This window comes from Rhincodon typus, chromosome 19, assembly GCF_021869965.1.
Source record: "Rhincodon typus isolate 14 chromosome 19, sRhiTyp1.1, whole genome shotgun sequence".
Classification (NCBI taxonomy): domain Eukaryota; kingdom Metazoa; phylum Chordata; class Chondrichthyes; order Orectolobiformes; family Rhincodontidae; genus Rhincodon; species Rhincodon typus.
In genome coordinates, this window is record NC_063350.1 from 26,667,283 (window position 1) to 26,692,880 (window position 25,598).

At 40.2% G+C, this 25,598-nt stretch overlaps 1 protein-coding gene across 3 annotated transcripts in view; it reads left to right on the plus strand.

Annotated features, from left to right (window-relative positions):
- Positions 1–59: 59 nt before the first annotated feature.
- LOC109937175 (histone-lysine N-methyltransferase PRDM9) overlaps positions 60–25,598 on the plus strand; it is a 76,233-nt gene continuing 50,694 nt past the window's right edge. Inside the window, exons 1-2 of one of the 3 annotated variants that reach the window (XM_048608310.1) lie at positions 60–232; positions 16,338–16,452. In XM_048608310.1, the coding sequence (XP_048464267.1) occupies positions 16,419–16,452 (34 nt within the window). In that variant the 5' untranslated portion in view covers positions 60–232; positions 16,338–16,418. The remainder of the gene's footprint in view (positions 233–16,337; positions 16,453–25,598) is intronic. The other 2 variants (XM_048608308.1, XM_048608309.1) reach the window with 2 other exon arrangements.

The following is a 25,598-nucleotide window of genomic DNA, read 5'->3' on the forward strand; positions in this document are numbered from 1 at the left end:
GGGTCTGTTATATTTGTGTGTGTGAGATTGAGTTGAAGGAGGCAGGGCTGGGTCTTTGCCTTACCCACAATACCAGGCTGTGGTTTCCGCTGGTGAGGGGGAGCAGGTTCCTGGTTACTCAGGGCTGGGAGGAGGAGGAGGCAGAGACAGCTTCTCGGGATCATTTTTTTTCCCTCTTCACTGGTTTCGGGGCCTTTTTTCCGCTGCTTCACACACATACATGGGTTGATCGGTGAGTGCGTTGGGCGGCGATCGCTCTTTTATTATTTTGTCTGTGTGGTTTTTTTTTCCGCTCCGCTCTGGCGGTGGGCGGCGGGTTCAGACCCGGAATGAGTGCAGCCCGAGCCCCGGGGTTTTTTTTTGTTTTGGGGGTGGGGTGAAGCGAGGCCCCGGGCTCCATTCCTGCTGCGTCAACGCCCGTCTCTCGGTTCCACAGAAATACCCCCTTGTCGACCTGGAGCCAACTCTCCCCTCGGCCTGATTTCCCCCCCACCCTCCTCTCCTGCCCCCTTCTCTCTCCGGCCCCGGGGCGGGTCGAAACACTGCAGAGTGAGGGGAGATGGCTTTGTGAGGCCGAGTGTGCGGCCTGGTCTGGCCTGGGCATTGTCTCCCACCCAGGCCTGACTTTGTTTGGTGGGAGCTGGGGGGGTGGGGAAGGTTTTGCTGGCTGAGGGTCGGGGGTGGGGGGAGCGGTGGGAGATTATTCCAACCACCCAGATTTAAACCAGCAGAACCTCTTAATCGTCTGCCTGTTGGGAGACAAATCTCACCTTGTTTCGTCTTCTGACTTTTCGTTTTAACGGTTGATACATTCTTTTTTAAAAAAATATTTTTTTGGGGGAAGAAACTCCAACCGTTTTTTTTTTCAAATTCAGTTTTTATTCCGCAAAAAGTCTAGATTTTTGGAAGAGTTGGAGATGTACACTATTAGTCTGTACACATGATTTCGCCCATGTGCCGCTTCCTCCTTGTTGATCGTAAATAGAGGGCGAATTAATTTCTTTTGCTTTAAACCTCGGCTGGAAAAGGTGGGCTATCTCTGAGTAACAGGTAGCAAAGCATCTTGAAGTGCATCCTAGTTTGCGAGGATGGTGTTTAAACGTAAAGAGCAAAGTCAGATGTATGTATTTATGTATTGCTTTCCACCATGAAGGAAATGCGAAGACCGCTTTTTGTAAAAAAAAAACGCAGATTGCTTGAATGTTTTTTTTTCAGATTAAACCTTCACAATATTATTAAATTATTAATCCTCTTGATTATATGCGCGATTCTATTACATAATAGGTGCCCACTGCTTTACTGTTACGGTGCTCACAAGTGGATCATTCATGACAAAATAAAACTTTCAAGTGTTGGAAATGTTTAATACCTTAGAAATATATTGCAAATCGTATCCGTAAAAAGAAAATGAAGATTATTTTAGGAACTGTAATGGCTATACACTTAGCAAGGTTTGATTGTTTTATTGCAGGAGTTTGACTGTTAATAAAAATATTTTAAAAAAACACAAGTCTGTCCCTTGGGGCTTTCCAGTTTGGTAGGAAAACTTGATACTTTGGCTGCTGGGCTTAGCTAGGGTGCTGTTTGCCCACATCCTTCATTCTGTTGGTGCAAATGTGCTCCAGCAGTTCATGCACACATTTGCGGGACTGTGGAGGCAGTTGCATCCTATTCAACCACTTCCTGGTTGGAGTTTCTAGTGAGAAAACAGGTCCCTGAAAGGGCTTCCCTATTCTATGAAATGTTTTGTGTTGAAAACCTGAGATAATTCATGAAATATGCTTGATTTCACAGTTGATATTTAATGAAAAAATACCTTTGAGTACTGCTTTATGTAAGGAATATTCTTTTGTGATACTAGATTTTAATAATTTATCAGAAATTTCAGTGTTTGAGGATCTTCTACAAAACACAACAGAAGTAACTTCAACAGGCACTTCTTGACTAGTAATTTGTGCAAATCGGCATACAAAAGTCAAAACTTGTGCACTAAATTTTGGGAGGGTTTGAAGTTTGTAGTAACTTTGTGTAATTTGCATTGTGAATGTTTAAGCTTCGTGTAATTGAGGATTTTGGAAGACGTCATTCTAATATAACATACTGGTACTCACGTACAGGTAATTACAAACTCAAACAACAGAAGTACATTTACAGCAGATGGGATGCGGTGGTTATCTTTTTTTTAAAAAAAAAATGATGGGCTAAGGAACTGGTAGCACAGTTCGAGAACTAAACAAACTTCCATACTTCGCTTGCTCAGCAAAGTGGGTACAGGATTTATGATTGTGTTCAGGATCCTCCGACCAGCAATATTGATCTGTACCGCATGTCCGAAGGCCTTGTCAATAGATCATGATTAGGCTGTTGGTATCAAGTAAATTTGCCTAAACACAGGATCTACTGTATAACTTTGTATCCATGACAAATTTCTTTCATTCTACACATGAAAACTGCTGAAATGATTGCACTATTGGAAGTGTTATTTGGTTTGTTGTCATTAACAAATATACTATATGACAAAACTGCCAGAAGTTTGGGAGCTTGGGAGACCACGGTGTGGTTCTGAAGCTGTCCCATGGATCCTCTTGAAAAATAAATGTAGTAAATTGGTGCCAAGATTTGAAATGTTGTGAAACTGTGTACATCTTCATATTTTATTCTGAGTTTATTATGAGAAAATTGACCTGGTATTTGTGCTGTGCAGTGAGAGCAACAGATGTTTGGCTAAATAAATTAATAAGTGAGTAGAATGAGAACTTTGTGATCTAATAATACTCCCAGATAAAGGAGTGGGGAAATATGTGTGGAATGCAGAGTATTTGAACAAATATATTCTAAATGTTTTTGACACGAGGATGTAAATATTACACATTTCTGAACATTTTTATCTATATTCTACTTCCCCCCCCCCCCCCCCCCCAATATTTGTGCAACTCTTAGCTTTCATTCCAACTTTTACTCCCATAGGTAGTAATGGCTGTTGAATCTCGTTTTCAGGTGATGAATTAAGGTGCATGCTGCACTGAAGTTCTGGCTTGATGCATTTCTGCATCATTACAAAATATTTGAACTGTGACTATCAAGTGTCAATTGTATTTAAGACAAGAATTAGTAATCAGATTGGCTCGTTGAAATAAGAATTTGAGAGATTATTAACATTGGATTTCAGTAGTCTGTCCTCTGGAATGTGTTTGTTTGAATTGAATCTGCATTGACCTTCTGACGAGCATCTCACCCAGATCGTGCTTCCCCACCCTACCCCGTAACCCTGCATTCCTAATCCACCTATCCTGTATATCTTTGGAGTATCGGAGGAAACTGTTCACATGGTGGAAACCCACGCAGACATGGGGAGCATGCACAAACTCCATACACACAGTCACTCAAGGCTGGGATTGAACTTGGGTCCCTGGCACTGTGAGGCAGCAGTGCTAACCACTGAGTCACCATGCTGCCCTACTTGTCATTGTGGAAGTAAGCACATTTTAAACAACAGATACTGTAGTGTGTCAATTTTAGTATGTCGTAAAACACCTTCAAGGGTAGTGTAAATTCTGACAAAAGCACGGCAACTTTTAATTTGTACTCCATGTCATGTCATCTGTTGTTTGATATATCAAACTGTGACACAGCAACTTTAAATGCTGACCACCACTATCTCTGAGAGGATCATTGATTATGAACAGTGATGTTTCAGACTGTCCATGCCATTTTTAATCTCTATGGTCATGCTGAAGAGGAAATTCTTGTAGTTAAAATAAAGGCAGACGAATGTACAAATACTCGCCCAAATCTTTTCCACTTTTTGGAACTTTGTGGTAAAGATATCTTTTAATTGTGTGTGACTGGGAGTTTCCCATTACAGATTTCCTGCTCAAAATGGATGGAGTGGGGGAGGAAACCATCGTGACTGGAACACACTAATAAGACCCTGCTAACCGTGACAGTTCAGTTTTTAAACTCATATTTTGAAGAAGTAGCAAGTTAAAGTGTTTGTTGGGGCTTACAACAATGTCAACTTATCAATAGGAAGATAAAATTTTCTGTGGTTTTGAATGACTTGCTTACGGGTCATTGCGTGTTTGAGCAACAGCAACACGTTCGATTCCACCCTCGGGCGACTGTCTGTGTGGAGTTTGCAGATTCTCCCCATGTCTGCGTGGGTTTCCTCCGGGTGCTCCGGTTTCCTCCCACAGTCCAAAGATGTGCAGGCTAGGTGGATTGGCCATGCTAAATTGTCTGTCGTGTTCAGGGATGTGTAGAATAGGTGGATTATTGGGGGATGGGTCTAGGTGGGATGCTCAGGGTCGGTGGGGACAAGTTGGGCCGAAGGGCCTGTTTCCACACTGTAGGGATTCTGAGTCAGGGAGAAACTTAGATGTAATCTTTGATTCAGGTATGTAATAAAATCAGTCCAACTACTCAATTAAACCAACTTGTTAGATGGTGATTACAAGCACTTATTCAGTCAATCAAATGTGAATTAATATTTTTATGTCCAAGCAAATGTTGCAAAGTGAATTGGAGTTTAAAGTAATTGTAACACTACCTTAATTTCTTAATTTAAACAAGTTTTTTTTGGGTCAGGACTGCGGAAATTTTGTAGACTACTTCTTGGGCCAATATTGTCTTCCTGCTGTTCTTTTTACTTCGTACTTGAGTTTGCTATGATGTATCATTACTTTTTTTTTAAACAAAGTGTTAACAGCTCAATATAAAAACATTTTGAAATTCTTATTTCTTCCTTAGGTCAAACTTTTCTGCCATCATCCTCCTTGTGTTAATGGAAATTGGCAGCTAAGAATGTCACCTCTTTTTGCTTGAATGTTTCAAGGATAAAGTGCAGAATAGAGCAAAACAAGCAATAAAGATCAATAGTTCTAATTAAGGGAAAAGAGAAATATAAATGAACATTTTGCTAGGCTTTTCAGTAATCTATTGTGCAAGGGAAATCATGTCTCTCAAACTTGATTGAGTTTTTCGAGGAAGTAACGAATGAGGCCAGAGCAATGTCTATTGTCTACATGGACTTTACTAAAGCCTTTTAACAAGGTTCTGTGTGGTAGACTAATTAGTAAAGTTACATCATGTGGAATTCAGGCTGAGCTTGCTAATTGGATGCAAAATTGGCTTGATGGTAGGAGACAGGGTGGTGGTGCAGGGTGGTTTTTCGGTCTGGAGGCCTGTGACCAGTGGTGGTTCCGCAAGGATCTGTACTGGGTCCACTTTTGTGGTTTTATCTAAATGATTTGGATGAGTACACAGGAGGCATGATTAGATGTTTGTGGATGACACCAAAATTGGTGGTGTAGTGGACAGTGAAGAAGGTTATCTAAGATTACAAAGAGATCTTGACCAATTGGCTGAGACGGAGTTTAATTGGATAAATGTGAGGTATTGTATTTTGGTAAAACAAACAAGGATAAGACTCAGTTAATGGTAGGGCCCTGGATAGTGTTATAGAACAGTGAGACAGAGGGGTTCAGGTACATAATTCTTTGAAATTTGTGTCACAGGTAGACCGGGTGGTTGAAGCATTTAGCATGCTTGCCTTCATTGCTCGGATCTTTGAAATGTAGGGTTGGGATGTCATGTTCAGGTTGTACAGGGTGAGGCCTCTTCTGGAGTACTTGTGCGCAGTTTTGGTCACTCTGCTATAAGAAGGACATTATTAAATTGGAGAGGGTTCAGACAAGACTTACCAGGATGTTGCCACGAACAGATGTTTTGAGTTATAAGGATCAGCTGGATAGGCTGGGACCTTTGACCACTGGAGGGTAGCAGGTTGAGAGTGACCTTATAGAGTTTTAAAAACCATAAGGGGCATAATATGATGAATAGCAATGGACTTTTCCTGAGGGTGGGTGAGTTCAAAACTAGGGGCCATATTTCTAAGGTGAGAGGAGAAAATTTTAAAGATGTGGAATGAACTGTCAGAGCATGTGGTGGATGCAGGTACAGTTAGAACATTTAAAAGATGTTTGGATAAGTACATGAATAGGAAGGATTTAGAGGGATATGGGCCAATCGCATGCGATTGGGCGAATTTATTTTGGGAACATCATGTAATCCAACCTGTCCACAAGGTCTGTTTCCATGCTATATAACTCTGACTCCAGCTTCTCTCAAGTTTCAGTTATTTCTTCTGAAATTTTTCTGCAAGACATATTTGAAGAGGGTAAATTGAAAAACGAGTCATTAAATCTGAAGTCAGTTGCATTTTTTTTCAAAGTGAACTTTTGCATAGTTACCTTGTGTTTTATTAAAATATGCCCTAACTCATTGTAGAACCTAGTGCTTTCTTGGTCAGTATTGGAGACGTGAAATCTGTGTTTCCTGTTGGATATTTGTGGCCTTGTAAGTTGGATTGCAGCATTTTAATCTGTATTCTTTAAGGAACTAAATCAATCTGTTTATGGTTTTCAGTGCCTCCCTTCTGATAGTTATATTTGTTTTCAACTGAGTTCGCCAAAGATGGGAAGTGACAGTATGATCATTCTGCTATAAATGTACATAGTAGCCTCCAGTATGGAATGCTTGTGTGATGTAGTGGATGTGCATATTACACAAGTGTCTGTTACTCTGACCATATTCTACAGGGATTGTCATTGTCTGACAAGAAATGCTTTTAAAAAAAGAACTTATTTTCTGTCTGACAGTTCAAGCTGTTTCTAAGGTTGGAAGGTTAAAATGCTTACTCTAGAACATACATTAAATTATTAGAATATTTCAGAACAATATGGAGAAGATGGGTTGCAGACATTACCAACAGAATGCATAAAGTTCTTGGGTGCCTGGACCTGCAATAGCTCCTGGTTGGTTGCATAACGAGCTGTTGTGGAGCTTTATTCTCTGTAACGACAGATGGATGGAGTACGTGCATCATGCTGTTATGGCAAATATGTAATTTCATTTATTGGGTGGATTGCTCGGAAAAATATAGCTTTTTCCTTGATATGAATCAAATGACAAGCTCTAAGCTTTGGGGCTAGTTTATTTGGGCTATTCCTTCTCTCGTCTTAAGAGAGAACTTACGTTTGGGTATAATTACATACGTTTTAGTACGTCTCCAATGCCCTGCCCAGTCAGCTTTCTTCATACATGAACCAAAACAGTAAAAGTCAGCAGGCTGCTTCAACAGTGATATGAGGACTTCATAACTGAGCCTGATTTTGCATGCAGCTGACATGTGTATATATGTATGCACCCAAGCAAAGGTCATTTGATTGAATTCATTAACATGAAATCTTGTTTTGGTCCTTCGCTCATGTACACATTCATCATCTAGCCACTGAACTCAAATGTAACGACCTCTTGTAATTGAAAAAGCTTTGTTTTTAAAAGGAATTGTAGTATGACTACTTCAATAGGGCAGATAAGGGACTAAAACTAATTTTGTGCTCCGATATGTTTTACTGTTAAAAAGGTGGTTAACAATTTCCTTTAGGCAAAAAGCCATTTCTATGTGTTATTTTTCTTTAAAGTATTCTCAGTGATGCAGAAAATTCTGGATTCGATGAGTGGTAGAATTTTAGCCTGCATTTGCTTTTGGATTGATGCCTTATTCTGCATCTAAACTTAAGATGCCCTGAATTAATTTATAGACAGTCAATATGGCATTTTATAAATTCTTACTCTAGACATAAAACAAGTCTGACTCCAAACCAAAACACAAACAGGTGTAATACCCTGTTTAGAATCTAACGTGGTTTGTCTGACCTAAAATGTCACCTCTTCTTTATACTGATAAAACCTTTAGTTCTCTCAAGGTAGTGACTTGAAAGAAATTCGGGGATTTACATGTACATATTTATTCATTAAAACCTTCTAACTGAGGATTGAACAGCATCTTAGGTTTGTTTAGTACATCCTCATCAATTGTGTGACCTTTTGATCTTTTACTTATAAATTCTGTGATCTGTGTGCTGCTTTCTCACTTCACGTGAGGAAGGGGCTATGCTCCGAAGCTTTCATTTTCCAATAAACCTGTTGAACTATAACCTGGTGTCGTGTGTTTTCTGACCTTGTCCACCCCAGTATAACACAAGCACCTCCTCATCACGTCATAATTAATTCTTAGCTTTAGAACAGAAAGTTAATGAAAGTTTTCAATGAGGACAAGAAAATAGACAAGGGCAGTCTGATAGCACCAGTAATTACTAATGGTGAGAGTCATACAGCATAGAACCTGCCCTCTCAGATTGTTTTCTCTGCCACCCAATGAACACCAAACTACCCTAAACCTGTTTATCTGCCTTTGGTCCATAGTCTTCTGTGCCCTGGCCTTTTGTCCTTGGCCAGATGCTTCTTAAATGTTGCAAGAGTACCTTCCTCTTCTACCCTCTCGGATAGCATATTCCATATTTCTACCACCCTCTGGGTGAAAAATGTTTTCCTCAAATCCTTTCTATACCACTTATTCACCTTTAAATTTGTGACCTCTGGCCTTTGACACATCTGCCATGGGGAAAGGATTCTCATGACCTATCTGTATTTCTCATTATTTTGTCTACCTCAGTCAGATTCCCATTCAACCTCTTCTGCCACAGGGAAACAAACCCAGCCTATCCAGTCTGTCTTCATAACTGAGACTTTGCATCCCAGGTGACATCCTGGTGAATCTCCTCTGCATCCTCTCCAGTGCTATCACGCCTTTCTGATAGTGTGCCAACGGAACTGCACGCAGTATTCTATCTGTGGCCTAACCCATGTTTTATAAAGTTGTAACTAGACTTCCTTGCTCCTATATTCTATACTCTGGCTAATGAAGACAAGCATCCTGTATCCTTCATGCATTCTTCACTACCGTATCTCCTGTACTGACATCCCAGGATACTAAAAGAGATGGTGGGAGAAATAGCAGGTGCACTGGTGGTAATTTTCCAAAATTCGCTGGACTCTGGGGCAGTCCCAGCAGATTGGAAAACAGCAAATGTGACGCCACTGTTTAAAAAGGGAAGTAGACAAAAGATGGGGAATTATAGACCGGTTAGCTTAACCTCTAGTGGGGAAGATGCTTGAGTCTGTTATCAAGGAAGAAATAGCAAGGCATCTCGATAGAAATTGTCCCGTTGGGCAGACGCAGCATGGGTTCATGAAGGGCAGGTCATACTTGACAAATCTTTTGGAATTCTATGGAGACATTACGAGCAAGGTGGACAATGGGGACCCAGTGGATGTGGTGTACCTAGATTTCCAAAAGGCCTTTGACAAGGTGCCGCACAAGAGGCTACTGCGTAAGATAAAGATGCATGGCGTTAAGGGTAAAGTATTAGCATGGATAGAGGATTGGTTGACTAACAGGAAGCAAAGAGTGGGGATAAATGGGTGCTATTCTAGCTGGCAGTCAGTGACTAGTGGTGTGCCTCAGGGATCGGTGTTGGAACCGCAATTATTTACAATTTATATAGATGATTTGGAGTTGGGGATCACGTGTAGGGTGTCAAAGTTTGCAGATGACACTAAGATGAGTGGCAGAGCAAAGTGTGCAGAGGACTGTGAAACTTTGCGGAGAAACATAGATACATTGAGTGAGTGGGCAAAGGTCTGGTAGATGGAAAACAGTGTAAATAAATGTGAAGTCATACATTTTGGTAGGAGTAATAGTAAGAAGGATTATCACTTGAATGGTAAAAAGTTGCAGCATGCTGCTATGCAGAGGGACCTGGGTGTCCTTGTGCATGAATCACAGAACGTAGGTCTGCAGGTACAACAAGTAATTAGGAAGGCAAATGGAATTTTGCCCTTCATTGCTAAAGGGATTGAAATTAAAAGCAGAGAGGTTATGTTGCAGCTGTACAAGGTGCTGGTGAGGCCACACCTGGAGTACTGTGTGAAGTTTTGGTCTCCTTACTTGAGAAAGGATGTACTGGCACTGGAGGGGGTGCAAAGGAGGTTCACTAGGTTGATTCTGGAGTTGAGGGGGTTGGCTTATGAGGAGAGACTGAGTAGATTGGGATTATATTCATTGGAATTCAGAAGATTGATGGGGGGATCTTATAGAAACATATAAAATTATGAAGGGAATAGATAAGATAGAAGTAGAGAGGATGTTTCCACTGGCAGGTGAAGCTAGGACAAGAGGGCATAGCCTCAAGATTAGAGGGAGCAGATTTAGGACTGAATTGAGAAGGAACTTCTTCACCCAGAGGGTTGTTAATCTATGGAATTCCTTGCCCAGTGAAGTAGTTGACGCTACTTCAGTAAATGTTTTTAAAGATAATGTAGATTTTTTTTGAACAATAAAGGAATTAAGGGATACGGTGAGAACGCGGGTAAGTGGATCTGAGTCCACGAAAAGATCAGCCATGATCTTATTGAATGACGGAGCAGGCTCGAAGGGCCGGACTGCCTACTCCTGCTCCTAATTCTTATGACACCTTCAGGGATCTATGGACTTGTACACGAAAGTCCCTTTGTTCCTCAAAATTTCCAAGGGACCTATCATACATTGTGTATGCCCTTCCCTTATTAGACCTCCCAAAATGCATCACCTTGCACTTAACAGAATTACATTCCATCTGCCACTGCTCTGCCCAAATTACCAGCTGATCAATATCGGACTATAGCCTGAGACCATTCTCCTCATTATCACCAACTCCACCAATTTTTGTGCCATCTGCAAATTTACCTATTACATTATCTACATTCGTGTCTAAGTCGCTAATGATAACAAACTGCAAGGATTCCAGCACCGATCCCTGTGGTATACCACTGAGTCGCAGGCTTCTAATCATGAAAACAGCCCTCTACCGTCATCCATTCTTGCAGTTTGCAAGCCAATTTTGGATCCAGTTTGCAAACATAGCTTGGATCCCACCGGCTCTGACATTTTGGACCTTGCCAAAGGCCTTACTGAAGTCCATGTAAACCACATCAACTGCAAAACCTCATCAAATATTTCATCATTTTTTTCAAAAAACTTGATTAAATTAGACAGGATTTCCCTCTAATAAATCTGTGCTGACTGTCCCTGATCAATCATGCCTCTCGGAATTCTTTGCAATAATTTCCCTACCCCTGACGTCAGACTAACTGACTATCTCAGCAGGCTGCCTTGCACAAAGGAACCACATTAGCTATTCTCCAGTCATCTGGCACTTTGCCTGTGGCCAGTGAAGTATTAAATATCTCTGCCAGGTCCCCAAAAATCTCCTCCCTTGCCTTCTATAGCAGTCTGGGCTGCACTTCATCAGTCTGTGGGGATTATAAAATGCCTTGGTTTTTTTTTGAATCCTACCTGCCAAAGGTATTTTGTGCATCCCCTCCCTGCCCTCTTTTAATTTAGTTTTTAAGCGCATCCCCTGCAGTCCCCTCCTGAAAGGGTTCCCTGTTTTTAATCGCAAACAAAAACAGAAATTGCTGGAACAGCTCAGCAGGTCTGACAGCATCGGTGGAGAGAAAATCAGAGTTAACGTTTTGGGTCAAGTGACCCTGAGGAAGGGTCACTCGACCCGAAATGTTAACTCTGATTTGTCTCCATAGATGCTGCTAAACCTGCTGAGCTGTTCCAGCAATTTCTGTTTTTGTTTTTGATTTACAGCATCCACAGTCTTTTCAGGTTTCCCTGTTTTTAATGCGCTGCACCTAACGTTTTAGTTTAATGAACTCTTGTCCCTTGGTATCCAGGGTTCCATGGATTTGCTGCCCTTGCTGTTCACTTTTCGAGGAGTATGCTGGCCCTGAATTGTCACTGTCATAAACTCTCAGTATACTTAAAAAGACTCCCACCTTCCAAATGTAGACTTAGCTGTAAGTATCTGCTCCCAGTCTGTTGCCAAATCCTGCCTAATGATATTGAATATGGCCTTCTTCCAATTTAGACACTTTTACACTATCCATCTGCTTTTCCATTAAATCTTTGAAACTTTGTCTTATGGTTACTGTCCCCAAAATGCACTCACGCTGATGCTTCACCCACTTGACTGGCTTCATTCCCTAGGATTGGGTCTAACACTGCCTATCTCTAGGAGAACTATCTATGTAATGGCATGAAAATATTCTCTTGGATGCGCTTTTAAAAATTCCAACCTGTCTAATCCTTTCAGATGAAGGTGATCCAAGTTAAAGTTAGCAAAGCTGAAGGCTACACCTTCAGAGATTTATAGTCAAATTTGAGTGTTGATTTTCTGTGCTTTAGTTTTGAACTTGGGCAGTATTGTGAAAATGTTGAAAATAACAGCTCTCAATAACTGTAAATACACCATCTGGTGCAATATTGAATAATGCAGCTTAAGGGTTCACTATCCATTGCCTCCTGCCAAAATGTTCAGAATGGTGTTGAATGAGTCCAAGCTTGAATACCCTTCAGGGGCTATTCTAAGTTATGTCTTGATATTTGTTTGTCAATAGGAGGGATATCCCTTGGCAAGGTTTCAGAAGATGACCAACAACCATGCAACTGTGTCTTGCCTGAATCACTGTCTTTCTGTTGCAAAGGAAAGGAAGAAGATGGTTTAGCTACTTAATGAGACAACAGTAATGTCTTATCAGTAAATTCCTGGATTATAGTAGATTGTTATCAAAAACATCTCCCTTTATTGCTATCACTAAAAAAAACTGAGTGCTTCTTTGAAATGATAAATTGTATGGCACCCTTGTTGTGGTGGAGAATTTATTGCAACCATACAATATTTGCTTTGTGGTGAAGCAGTGTTTAAAAATAACTGATACATCCATCACTTAATTCCATGTTTGAATGGGCAGCCATTTATATTGACCAAAAGGACTAGCCATGATTCAGTTACATTGATGTCAGTTTCAGACTTGCTGGTTATAGCATCTAAATGTTTATTTTGGGCAGGAACAGCTTATTTACACAGGTTCACATCTTTAAAGGTTCATTTTCATTCAAGCCACCTCTGTATCCTGTCCTTTTTTCTAGTTTGCCTACTCTGGAGTATTGCATTCTGATCACCTTGTCCAATTCATAGTCCCATGTGACTTACACTGTGATTCCTTGTCACTGAAAAGGCCAGTGATTTTTTTTTTGTCCTCTCTGTACCAACATTTTTCCAGATCCCCCAGCTGTCTTTTGCTTTATTACAATGTGAGAAGAGTGTTGTACAAATGGAGACTACCAAATGTAATGGAATGTAATGATGGGTATAATGCTTGAAGGAAGTTCATTTTCTCTCTGTAATCACCTATTCAGCCTTCCCCTGAAGTCCAGCCTGTTCGTCAGGAATGGATCAAATGTTGCTGATAATTTTGTGACGGTGATGGTATTGGTTTTGTCAGGATTTAGAAATTGTAGTGCAATTAACTGAATGGAAACATTAAACTTGTGTACAGGGAAAATGACATTACTTGGAATATGCCTGTTGTAATTGATAGCGTCATTTCTCAATTGTATAACAAAAAATGAACACTTGAGTATCTTCGAATGCTTGGAATGGTGTAGTAAAATTAACTTGGTGGAAGCATATTTTGAGCATCAAAAGGATAGCCCTCATTGTACACATCAGAAAAGTGAATGAAGAACTAATTCTATCCTCTCTAGTTATCTTGTGACCACAATGGCACATTGCTGATACTAGAGGAGGAAATTGTTCCTAAAGGTTAAATTTATTCTTATGCAAAGCTGTGTAATGTTAGTTGGTGGAAAGGGAAGCCATCTCAATCACTTACTCGATTTTTCCTCAGTTATGTTTTTGCTTTGAAGCAAGAGCAGACTAGAAATCTTACTTGGAATAGCCCATTGTAGAAATTTGAAATACAACATTACGACCTCACTGTAGGTAAATTCTAAACAAATATTTAATATTCAGACATATTCTGAAATGCCTAAAACAAAGCAAGGATAACCGGAAGACTGCAATCTACCGTTTTAGCAAAATATTTCATTTGGATGTTACTCAGATACAAGGTTAATTCTGTCCTATTGGGTGGATGTCTAAGATTGTGCAGCATCATTTGAGAAAACACATGGAAGCCAGCATTTATTTTAAACCAGCACCCCTCAAGCAAATCTTTTGGACATTTGTCACGTTGCACTTTGAGGGACCATGGATATGTCTATGTTTAGTATGGCTCACTGATTAGCACTGCTGCCTCACAGTGCCAGGGACCTGGGTTTGAATCCAGCCTGAGGTGACTCTCGGTGCAGAGTTTGCATGTTCTCTCCCTGTCTGCGTGGGTTTCCTCCGGGTGCTCCGGTTTCCTCCCACAGTCCAAAAATTTGTAGGTTAGGTGGATTGACCATGCTAAATTGCCCATAATGTCCAGGAATGTGCAGGCCAGGTGGACTAGCCATGGGAAATGCAGATTATTAAGGTGAGGCGGGGTCTGGATGGGATTTAAAAAAAAAAGGGCGGCATGGTGGCTCAGTGGTTAGCACCACTGCTTCAGCACAAGGGACCCAGGTTCAATTCCACCCTTGGGTGACTGTCGGTGCGGAGTTTGCACATTCTCCCCGTGTCCGCATGGTTTCCTCCAGGTGCTTCGGTTTTACCCCGTGGTCCAAAGATGTTCAAGTTAGGTGTATTAGCCATGCTCTGTTGCCCCTTAGTGTCCAGGGATGTGTAATTTAGGTATGTTAGCCATGGGGAATGTAGGGTGGAAGTGTTGGTCTGTATGGGATGCTCTTTGAAGGGTTGGGTGTGACTAGTTGGACAGAATGGCCTGATTTCACACTGTGGGGATTCTATGGATTTAGTGGCATTTTAAAAGTATCTTAATTGACTGTGCGAGGCATCGAGATGTTTGAAGATAGGAGTGTAAAGACACAGGTTTTTTTTACGCATGGAAACTGTTTAGTTTCCTCTCTTTTCCAGAACTTTAAAATGGCTGTGTTTATGCATTCTACAAATTGTTTGGTACATTTCCCTCCATTACAAAACTTCAGGAAGACCTTTCTGGGTTATAAAGTGCTGCGGGGTTCCCTGAAATCATGAGATTTGTGTTATAAGATGTAAGTTCGTTGTGATTAAAGGATGTTTAGCACAGATTACTGGTGATTTCGGCTGATTTTCTTAGTTTTATATGCAGATATACGTATGACTATGTTGTCAAAGTAGTGTAGATTTAACCTGAGAGACTTAATATTGAGAAAATATTCACATTGTAAAACAAAAAAAATGTATTGGAAGAAAAGTGAAGTTCGTGCTTTCAGGTTAACCTGTAGTATGTTGGATTTTTTTCTCGATTCTTTCATGGAATATGGCTTTCACTGGCAAGGCCAACATTTACTGTCCATAACTAATTGCTCTTGAAAAGGTGGCGATGAGCTGCCTCTTGAATCATTGCAATCCATCTGATGTGGGTGCATCCATGGGGCTGTTAGTGAGGGTGTTCCAAAATATTGGCAGTGACAGTGAAGGAGTGATGTTGGGGTAGTTAATAGTTTGGAGGGAAAGTTGCAGGTAGTGGCATTCCCATGCGCATGCTGTAGCTGCCTTATTCATTCTTGGTGGTAAATTTACGGGTTTGGAGAGTTCTGTGACTGCTGCCATATATCTTGTAGATGGTACACTGCAGCCACCATCTGCCTATGGTGAAGGGAGTGAATGTTTGATGTTAATGCTGATTAGGCAGAGTCCAGGTATATACTTTTCTAGAAAGAGTTTTACTTATCCTCTCATGTCATAAACTCCAACAACACTGCTTGTTCCCCTTTTATCTACACCGAATCAAGTACGCACCTAATTATCCCTTAATTAGCATATTACCATCATCCGTTTCCAATTTCCATTTGGTTTCAGATATCCATTCCGGACTGTACTAGATTTAAAGGGTGCACACTTGTCCAATGAAGTCCTGCAACAATGTCCTGGAGCAGGGATGATTGATCTGCAATAAACACTATTTATGGACATGGTCCGACTCCAACAATTGGTAGCTTTCCCCCAATGCATAAAGACTTCAGTTTTACTCCGACTTCTTTCTTCAGCACTCCCTTTGAAATGATTAACCTTGTGATAGTAAACCTGAATATAGAAATATTCGGGACATTTTTGCAGTTGTTTGTAGTAATTATACTTTGCATACATTAGGGAAATTTTCAATATTTCAACAATGTTAGGCAATAAAAAAGTGTCACACTTTTTTAGATGCTGTTTGCTGCTGTTATTTTCTTTATGGACTAATTTTCATTGTTTATACTTTGCATTAAGAGTAAACAACTGATATGTTAAATTGAAATAGAAACAAACTGAAAGATGGTCACATTTATAGGCATTGTTATTAAAATGTTTAGTATCATGTTCAAATTTGACTTCAACTGAAACCTGTAGCTTATTCAGCTTTTTGTTACTATGTGCATGGCTGCTAATTGACATTATATAGTTGGTGCTATTGTACAAAAATGGCATATTTGCTGATTATACATTTCATTCCAGGTGGGAGTCCTCTTCATTTCAAAGCACTAGTAGATTGTGAACAATCCTGGGACACAATGGGGAGAAACTGGCACTACGTTGATGAAGGAGAGGGGCAGCGAGACAAAGAAAGACAGTAAGTATAATAAATAAGTTGAAGTGCAATGAAGAAGTTGCAATATTATTTAAACTAAGTGGCTTTTTTTTTGAATGGAGAAAATATGGGAAAACCAGAAAAGTTCCGATCATAATTCAAGTATATTTGCTACTTCTAAACATTTATTCTCTATTCGTTCATATATACTGAAATGGCTCAAATATCCATTTCTTAAATACACAACCATGTATTCTAGAGGATTGCAATGCATTAAAGTAAAGACCAGCCGCTACAGTTACCTTGTTGGAAATGATCAGCTAGTTGGCAGAGTGGACATTGAAGCTTACACTGCTGTTTGCTGGAAATGGAATAACACCTCATTGGAACAGATGCATGGTACTGTTGTGAGCTAGCAAATTGATGCTTTGCCACGTGAAGAATTTCTATGAGAATATTGTTGAAATGGAGCCTACCATTAGGAAACTTAAAGTACAATGTTTTTATGGGTTATTTATACCAGAATAACCATAGACTTTTGTTGAGCTTGGTTCTAGATTAGTCTGTAGCTGCTTTCATCTGGTATTAAAGACAGAAAGCATCAAATTGTAAGTCACCGCCGAAGAAATTTGGCACAACTAACTGATCAACGCATATTTCAACACGAAATAATCCTCTCTTTCTCCACATGACCATATGGATTCATTTTGTTTCCACTGAGAGGGTGTATATCAAACTGATGTACAGAATATCAACATTACCCACGCAGGTTTTTTTTCTTTTCCTCAACCTTGAAGTTAAAACTCTGCTTGCTTCTTTGAATAGAGAAATGTTTTCAGAAATATTTTGTTGATGTGACTGTTAAGGTGTATGACCTGGCGCTGAATATTTGACTCTGAAATGTGTGAGAACAATCCTATCCTGACCCCACACATGTACTTTCCAATAGTGATAGCCAGGAATTCGTGGACAACAACCAAGAGTGGAAGCACTGAACTTGTTTTCTTTCCTTCCTTGTAATTTGGCCATGTGCAGGTCAACTGTCACACCCTTGTTAGTAATCTGTGACAGAACAGCTCCAATTGTAGCCTGGAGTGAACATGAGCATTTTATTGAATCATGAAGCTTGCAGACACTGATGCTTGTTTTAATTGTAACTTTATACAGTCCTTCTTGGATTTGAAAAAAATACCTTCTCATGTCCATTAGTTGTGAAGAAATCATAAATTTTTTTCCCCCCATTCATAATTTTCCATTATTACATGTGGTTGAGCCATATATACAAGATAACTGAACATTGAGTGTCATCCCATGTTTTTAGTATTGTGTTTTAAATGTGCTCACTAGAGGTACTGTTTATCAGATATTCTGACTTTTTTCCTTTGCAAATATTATTTGCAAATTGTCTTGGTAACATTTGGAATCAAAATGCTGTCCATGTCAAATTCTGTGCAAAATGTCCAATCCCCATGTGGTCTCTGGTTAGTCATTTAAAAAATGTAAAACAGTGGGGGCTAGAGACTAATATGTGTACATGTTGTAATGTTCATTGATTAAGTTACCAATTAAAAAATGCTATTCTTTGCAGATGTTTTCTTTCTGGCCTTAAAGGTGGGGTGGGAGGAGGGAGATTTGACGTGGCAAATTTGAAAAGTTGACAGTGGGCTTTTTGCCAGACCTGCCTGTTGACAGCATTCCTCTTAAGATCAATCTAACAGCAGCTGAACAGACTTGGTTTGCAGAAAACCGTTGATGTATTTTTAAGACAAGTAACTTTGAATATATTAGGAAATGCATTTGCATTTGGATTACCCAGAAAGCATTTAAAAAAAAGTTGCGTTCAAGGGTTAGGTTTGGTTTTGCATAGTCTGGCTAACCTTTCTCCAGGGGCCCTTAGAATTCTGTTGCTGCTCAAGATCAATACCAGGTACAAGCCAAAATAACTCTGTAGCCCAGGAGCTATAGGTTGTCCAGCTTTTAAAATGTTAAAAATTAGATTTTAAGGACTTCTTAAAAATGCATGATTCTTCTTTATAACTGTTTAAACCGCAACCTCTACTCAAACTCTGCCGTATGTGTGGCCTAGCAGTTTATAGTAGTGGTTGTGAATTAACACTGAACTGTCAGCAGACTTTTGACCTGGTCAGTGAAGAGCTCCGCCAGATGATGGCTAATACCTGAATCTGTCTGTATGTGGTCCGAATAGGTATGGGATCTTCTGACTTGATGAGTCTTTAAATTCTTATTGATTCATTTTACTTTTCCCATCTTGTACGTTGTGTGGGTAAAGTCTGCGATGTGTGAAATTGGAGTGAATGGTATTAGAAAATTGGACTGAGAACTCTGGGGGTAGGCACTGGTGCACCAGGCATTAATTGTTTCATAGTTAGTGTGAAGAAAACTGGAAAAAAGAAAAAAGGGTGAAACAAATTAATTTTGTAACAGTTCCTGTGGAGTACAAATCATGGAGCATTGGGAGCTTGCCATCATCCTGCTACATATTTCTGTGTTGACATTTTTAATAAGTGTTGATGTTGATCATTTTTGGAATACAGTTCAGTGCTGCACTTCAGAAGTGTTTCATTAGCTGTAAAGTGCTTTGGGAATCCCCCTTGGGTCAAGAAGAATATTATATAAATACATGCTGCTTTTTTAACTTAAAGGTAAACTGTTTACTGCAGTTGATTACTTCTCTAGGAAAGAAAGAGATTTGCCTTCATTTAGTGCTTTCATGGCCTTGGGATATTGGAAGGATATCTGATAGTACCTTGGAGCCAGTGATATTTTTTGTGTTGTTGCTGTTATATTGTGTGGAAACGAATGATTATTAGAAATGTCGTCTGCAACACTGCCAGCTATATCGTTAGTGACAAATTTTAATATTCTCTCAGGCAATTTCCCAAGTTAACAATGGTGTAATCAAACATCATGGCCACAGGAAGTGTCTGTATTAATGCATAAAATAACCAAATGCTTGACCAAGTACAAGTTATTAAACCTGTGTGACAGTAATTGTAAAGATGTCTCAGATGCGGATGCTTTTTGTGTACGATAAACCTCAATTGGGTAACTAAATTAAACTGCAGTCAATGATATCATCTCAAACGCATTCATCTTATCAACAGTGCAAGTCTAGGACAAAAGGTGACATTCCACCTGCCCAGAGGTGTCCCCACATGTCAGAATAGTTTGATTTTTTAAAAAAAAAAAATTGAGGTGAGGTGAGAGTGACTTTCCTTGACATCAAGGCTACATTTGACCAAATGTGACATCAAGGAGCCTGAACAAAAGTAGTCAATGGGAATCAGAGGGAAATCTCTCCACTGGTTGGCGTCATACCTAGCACAAGGAAGGTGATTGTCGTTATTGAATGTCAGTCATCTCATTCCAGGTCATCTCTGTCGGGGTTCTTCAAGGTAGATTGATTTGTTATTGACCTCTTCAGGAAAGTTATTACACACCTCTGGAGCAGGTGGCACTTGAACCTAGGACATGACTCAGAGGTAATGTTCCTCAGTGTCGATGTTTTCTAATTTACCTGCCTAGTGATGCTATTACACACATCTGGAGCAGGTGGGACTTGAACCTGGTTCTTCTGGTTCAGAGGAAGGGATACTACCACTGCAACACAAATCCCCCGAGTTCCTCAGGGTAAACCAGGCCCAATCATAAGCTGCTTCATCAATGAGCTTCCCTCTATTACAAGGTTAGAAATTGAAATGTTTTGTTGATGTTTGTCATGTTCACCATTCATAACTTGTCCGATACTGAAGCAGTCCGTGCCCAAATGCAGCAAGACCTTGAGGTTGGGCTGCATCAGTGGCACCACATTCTCAAACAATCATTCCATCCAGCAATGCTCTTTCACAGCATTTTGTACTGCCTACAAGAGGCCCTGCAGAAATTCACCAAGACGTCTTAGCACTTACCGAATCTACAGACACTGCCATCGAGAAGGGCAAGAGCAGCAGATATGTGGGAACATGACCACCTGCAAGTTACCTTTCAAGTTACCTTCCAAGCCACTCTCCATCCTGTTGGAAAAACATCACTGTTTTTTCACCCATTAATGCTGCCTCCTAATTGGTATTGTGGGTCTGCCGACACCATATGGGCTGCATAACTCCCAAGAAGCCAGCTCACCACTACTTTCTCAAGGGAAACTAGGCATGGATAATAAATGCTGGCCCAACCGGTGACACCTACAACCCATGAATGAATTATAAATAAAAAATATGACTTTGACCATTTTTAAAGATTGTTGGGAATTATGGAGTGTGAAAAATTGAAAGGTATGCAATGGTTTGCACACTTAGTGAAACTAAAGTCCTTTTATCATTTGGCTTCTTGGAAAATGAGGTCAATAGTTTAATGTGTGCTGTGATTTACCTGCTGTTAAACAAAATGAAATTACTTTGGACAAAAGTCAAATAAAGCTTTTAGGGAGATGAAAGATGTGTTTCTGGCCTTTAATTGCTGGAAAACCATGCCTCTGTTCCAGTAGTTGCTTAGCAGCCCTTTCCAGTCTTGGGTCTGTGAAAACAGAAGATCACAAAGTTGGCACAAGAAGAAACCCCAAGAGCTGCAAGTGTCTCTCCCTCTTTCGGTGGCTGATTCTTGGAACCCAAGAGTTACAGTTATCAGTATTTTTACTGCCTTAATGCTGATGAGCTAAGATGCTGGTCCAGCTTTTGATTTCAATCCAAACTGATTACTTGTATCTTTCTTCAGTATATGGCTGTTAACAATTTTCATTTTGTGAGAAGATGCCCATGGGCTCTGAGGATTCAAGTTCTATTCTCTGTTGGCTAAGTGTCTGAAGCAGGTGTTTTTTATTTTGGTATTTTTAAAGAAAATATTAATCTGCAGAGCTGATCATCCTTTTGAGGTGTATGTGTGTTTGAGAAAAGGGGATATAATTCCAATTCCAGAAAATAGATTGGACGTGAGTTAGTGTTTACCACTCATTTTAAATAGTTTTGTTTTATAATCTTATTTCGAGTTATTTCAAGAAGCCTGGTGCAAGTCTTTTTATCTGGTGGAGTCGGGGAACTTCATTGCCAGTCCATTCCTTCGTCACAGTTGAAACAGGCTCCATGCCTGAAAATAAACCAAATATTCCACAGCATTAACATTTGATTTAAATAAAATTGCTCTTAGGCCCTTTTAAAATGCTGGGAAATTGCATAATTTTTACTTGGTGTCGGTTGTCTGTGGTCTGTGGTCAGCATTGAATACTTGTAGGCCAGTAACAATATGGGTTAATTCAAGAATGTGTGATAATCACCCATGCCAGCAAGCCTCTGAGAAGTAAAGATTGACTTTATTGTCTGTGGTTAAAGATATTCAGACTTGGCTGAACTAAATTAAAAACAAACACAAGATCAGTGACAACAAGGTGCAGGGCTGGATGAACACAGCAGGCCAAGCAGCATCACAGGAGCAGAAAGGCTGACGTTTCGGGCCTAGACCCTTCATCAGAAAAGGGGGAGGGGAAGGGAGTTCTGAAATAAATAGGGAGATAGTGGGAGGCGGATAGAAGATGGATAGAGGAGAGGATAGGTGGAGAGGAAACAAACAGGTCGAAGAGGCGGGGATGGGGCCAGTAAAGGTGAGTGTAGGTGGGGAGTTAGGGAGGGGATAGGTCAGTCCAGGGAGAATGGACAGGTCAAGGGGGCGGGATGAGGTTAGTCGGTAGGAGATGGAGGTGCGGCTTGAGATGGGAGGAGGGGATAGGTGGGAGGAAGAACAGGTTAGGGAGGCGGGGACGAGCTGGACTGGTTTTGGGATGCGGTAGGGGGAGGGGAGATTTTGAAGCTTGTGAAATCCACATTGATACCATTGGGCTGCAGGGTTCCCAAGCGGAATAGGAGTTGCTGTTCCTGCAACCTTCGGGTGGCATCGTTGTGGCACTGCAGGAGGCCCAGGATGGACAGTGCTTTATTTATGGTGTTATTTCAGAGCTTCATTTCATAAATATTGAATTTTGCTTTCAATGGCAGATTATTGTAACTGGGAGAAGATAGAAGTTGTACAGGGTCAGTATGTAAAATGTGTTAGGCTAAAAGTGTGCAGTGAAAGTTGAACTTATTGGCTGTCTATCCTAATACCAGAGGTATAACCCATGTCTACTTTATGAAGACAGAGTCAGAAAATGCTGAGTAGTCTGGCATTTGAGTGGCCCAAATAAAGAGGATTCATGGTCAGGATAATTTCTATGGAATTAATAGATGTTAATTTTAGAAATGGAATGAAATCACTTTCTCTTGATGCTTTAGGATTGTATTATTTATGTACTGTAGTGGACACAAAATAAACATTTTAAAATCTAAATGATAAAGTTAAGCCAGATATCTGGAAAGAGACTAGCGCTTTCAAAAGTTGATTGGAGTAGACTGTTCACAGGTAAAAGGATGTCTGACAAGTGGGAGGCGTTCAAAAGTGTGATGACGAGAGTTCAGAAGCATTTTTGTTGCTGTTACAGTGAAGGGTAAGGCTGGTAAAATTAAGGAACAACGGATGAATAAAGATATTGAGGTTCAAGTCATGAATAGAAGGGATTTTTTTTAGATATGGACAACTTGGTTCAATTGAATCTCTTAGTCAATATAAAGAGTGTAGGAGAATTTTTGAGAGAAATCAGAAAGGAAAAGAGCGGATATGAGACAGCATTGGCAAATAAGGTAAAGGATAATCCAAAGCGATTCTACAAGTACATTAAGACCAAGAGGGTAATGAGAGAGAGGGTTAGCCTCCTAAAGATCAAGGAGGTCATCTTTGTGTTGAACCTCAAGAGATGAGAGAGATACTAAATGAATATTTCGCATCAGCTTTCACTGTGGAGAGTAAACAGAGTCTAGAGAATGCAGAGAAATAAACTCTGATGTTTTAAAAGCGGTCCACATTACAGAAGAGGAAGTTCAGGAGGTCTTCGAATACAAAGATGGTGAAATCTCCAGGATCTGATCTAATGTATCCCAGAATGTTGTGGGAAGTAAGGGAGGAAATTAGAAGACCCCTTGCAGAAAAATTTGCAACATCCATGGCTACGGGTGAGGTGCCTGATATCTGGAGGTGGATAATATTGTACCTTTAAGAAAGGTTGTAAAGAGAAACCAGGGAACTATAGACCTGTGAATCTGACTGCAGTTGTATGTAAATTGTTGGAGCTGATTTTAAAAGATAGGATTTATGGACATTTAGAGAGTCAAAAATTGATTAGGGATAGCCAGTATGATTTTGTGCGCAGAAAATCATGTCTCACAAACTTAATTGAGTTTTATGAGGACGTTACCAAAAAGGTGGTTGATGGCAGAGCAGTAGTTCATTTGGATTTTAGTAAAGCCTTTGACAAGGTTCCATGTGGTAAACTAATTAGTAAAGTTAGGTCACATGGAATTCAGGGTGAGCTTGCCAATTGGATACATTTTTGGCTTAATGGTAAGAGACAATGGGTGGTGGTGAAGGGTTGCTTTTCAGATTGGAGGCCTGTGACCAGCAGTGTTCCACTGGAATGGTTCTGGGTCCTCTTTTGGTCATTTATATAAATTAATTGGATGAGAATATAGAAGGAATGGTTAGTAAGTTTGCAGATGACGGCAAAATTGGTGGCATAGTAGGCAGTGAAGAAGGTTTTCTAAGATTACAAAGGGATCTTGATCAAATGGGTCAATGGGTTGAAAAATGGCAGATGTAGTTCAGTGTGGATAAATGTGAGGTATTGCATTTTGGTACAAAAATGGGTAGGGCTTACACAATTAATGGTAGGGCCTTGGGACCGAGGGGTGCATGCACCTAATTCTTTGAAATTTGTGTCACATATAGACAGGATGGTTAAAAAGCTGTTTGGCACACTTGCCTTCATTGTTCAGTCCTTTGACTGTAGAAGTTGGGATGTTATGTTGAGGTTGTCCAGGACATTGGTGAGGCCTCTTCTGGAGTACTTTGTCCAGTTCTGTTCGCCCACTTATAGGAAGGATATGATCAAGCCGGAGAGGGTTCTGAAGAGATTTGCCGGGATGTTGCCGGTATGGAAGGATTGAGTTATAAAGAAAGGCTGGCTAGGCTGGGACTTTATTCACTGGAATGAAGGAGTTTGAGAGGTGACCTGAAGAAGTTCATTAAATAATGAGAGGTATAGATGGATTTAATAGGGTAGTTGTCTTTTCCCTAAAATGGGGAATTTCAAGGGCACATTGTTTAAGGTGAGAGGAGAGAGACTTAAAAACAATGAGAGGCAATTTATTTTACACAGAGAGTCGTTTGCGTGTGGATTGAACTTTGAGAGGGAGTGGTGGATGTGGGTATGATTACAACGTTCAAAAGACATTTGGATGCATATGTGAAAAGGAAAGGTTTGGAGGGATATGGGCCAGGAGCAGGCAGGTGGGACTAGTTTAGTTTGCGATTATGTTCAGCATGGACTGGTTGCACCGAAGGGTCTGTTTCCATGCTGTATGACTCTTATCTGAGGTTTTGGTGGAAAAAGTAGTGGTGAGTTTAATGTTATTGCTTCTAATGCTTCTATCCAGCAATTATGGCAATGAAAACAATGCAATGTGAATTGCTACAAATTAGTGCAAGATTTTGTGCTGTCATTTGTGCTTTGCAAAGACAGCAGCTCACCCACAAATAACATGCGTTGTGTAGCTAATGCATTTTCATTAATTGCCAATTAAACCTTCAGTTGAAAGTTGGGGTCCCTACTAAACTCAAGTATTTTGTTAATGAGCTAATGAGCATGTTTAAATATTTGGCAATATCCCCAGTTTAAATAATTTTCTTCCCATTGTGTGCATTTCTGATACATGCCATTGTTAATCTTTCATGTTGAGCTTTACTTGGTGCACCAAGCACTGCTTAATTCTTGTGTGAATTTAATGTGTATTGAATAGGTTCATCTATTAAAAATTCAAGGTATCGAAATGCAAACACAGGAATTGGGTGCAGAAGTAGGTCACTGGGCCCTTCAAGATGGCTCCACCAGTTAATAATATAGCTGATCGGAACTCCACATTGACTGACTACTTACCACTTAATCAAGAACCTATGCATCTTTACCTTAAAAATAACTCAGATAGTCACCACCTTTTGAGGAAGAGTTCCAAAGATTCAAGACTCTCTTATTTTTAAACACTGACCCCTGGTGCTAGATTTTCCCACATCCACCTATCAAGGCCCTTCAAGAC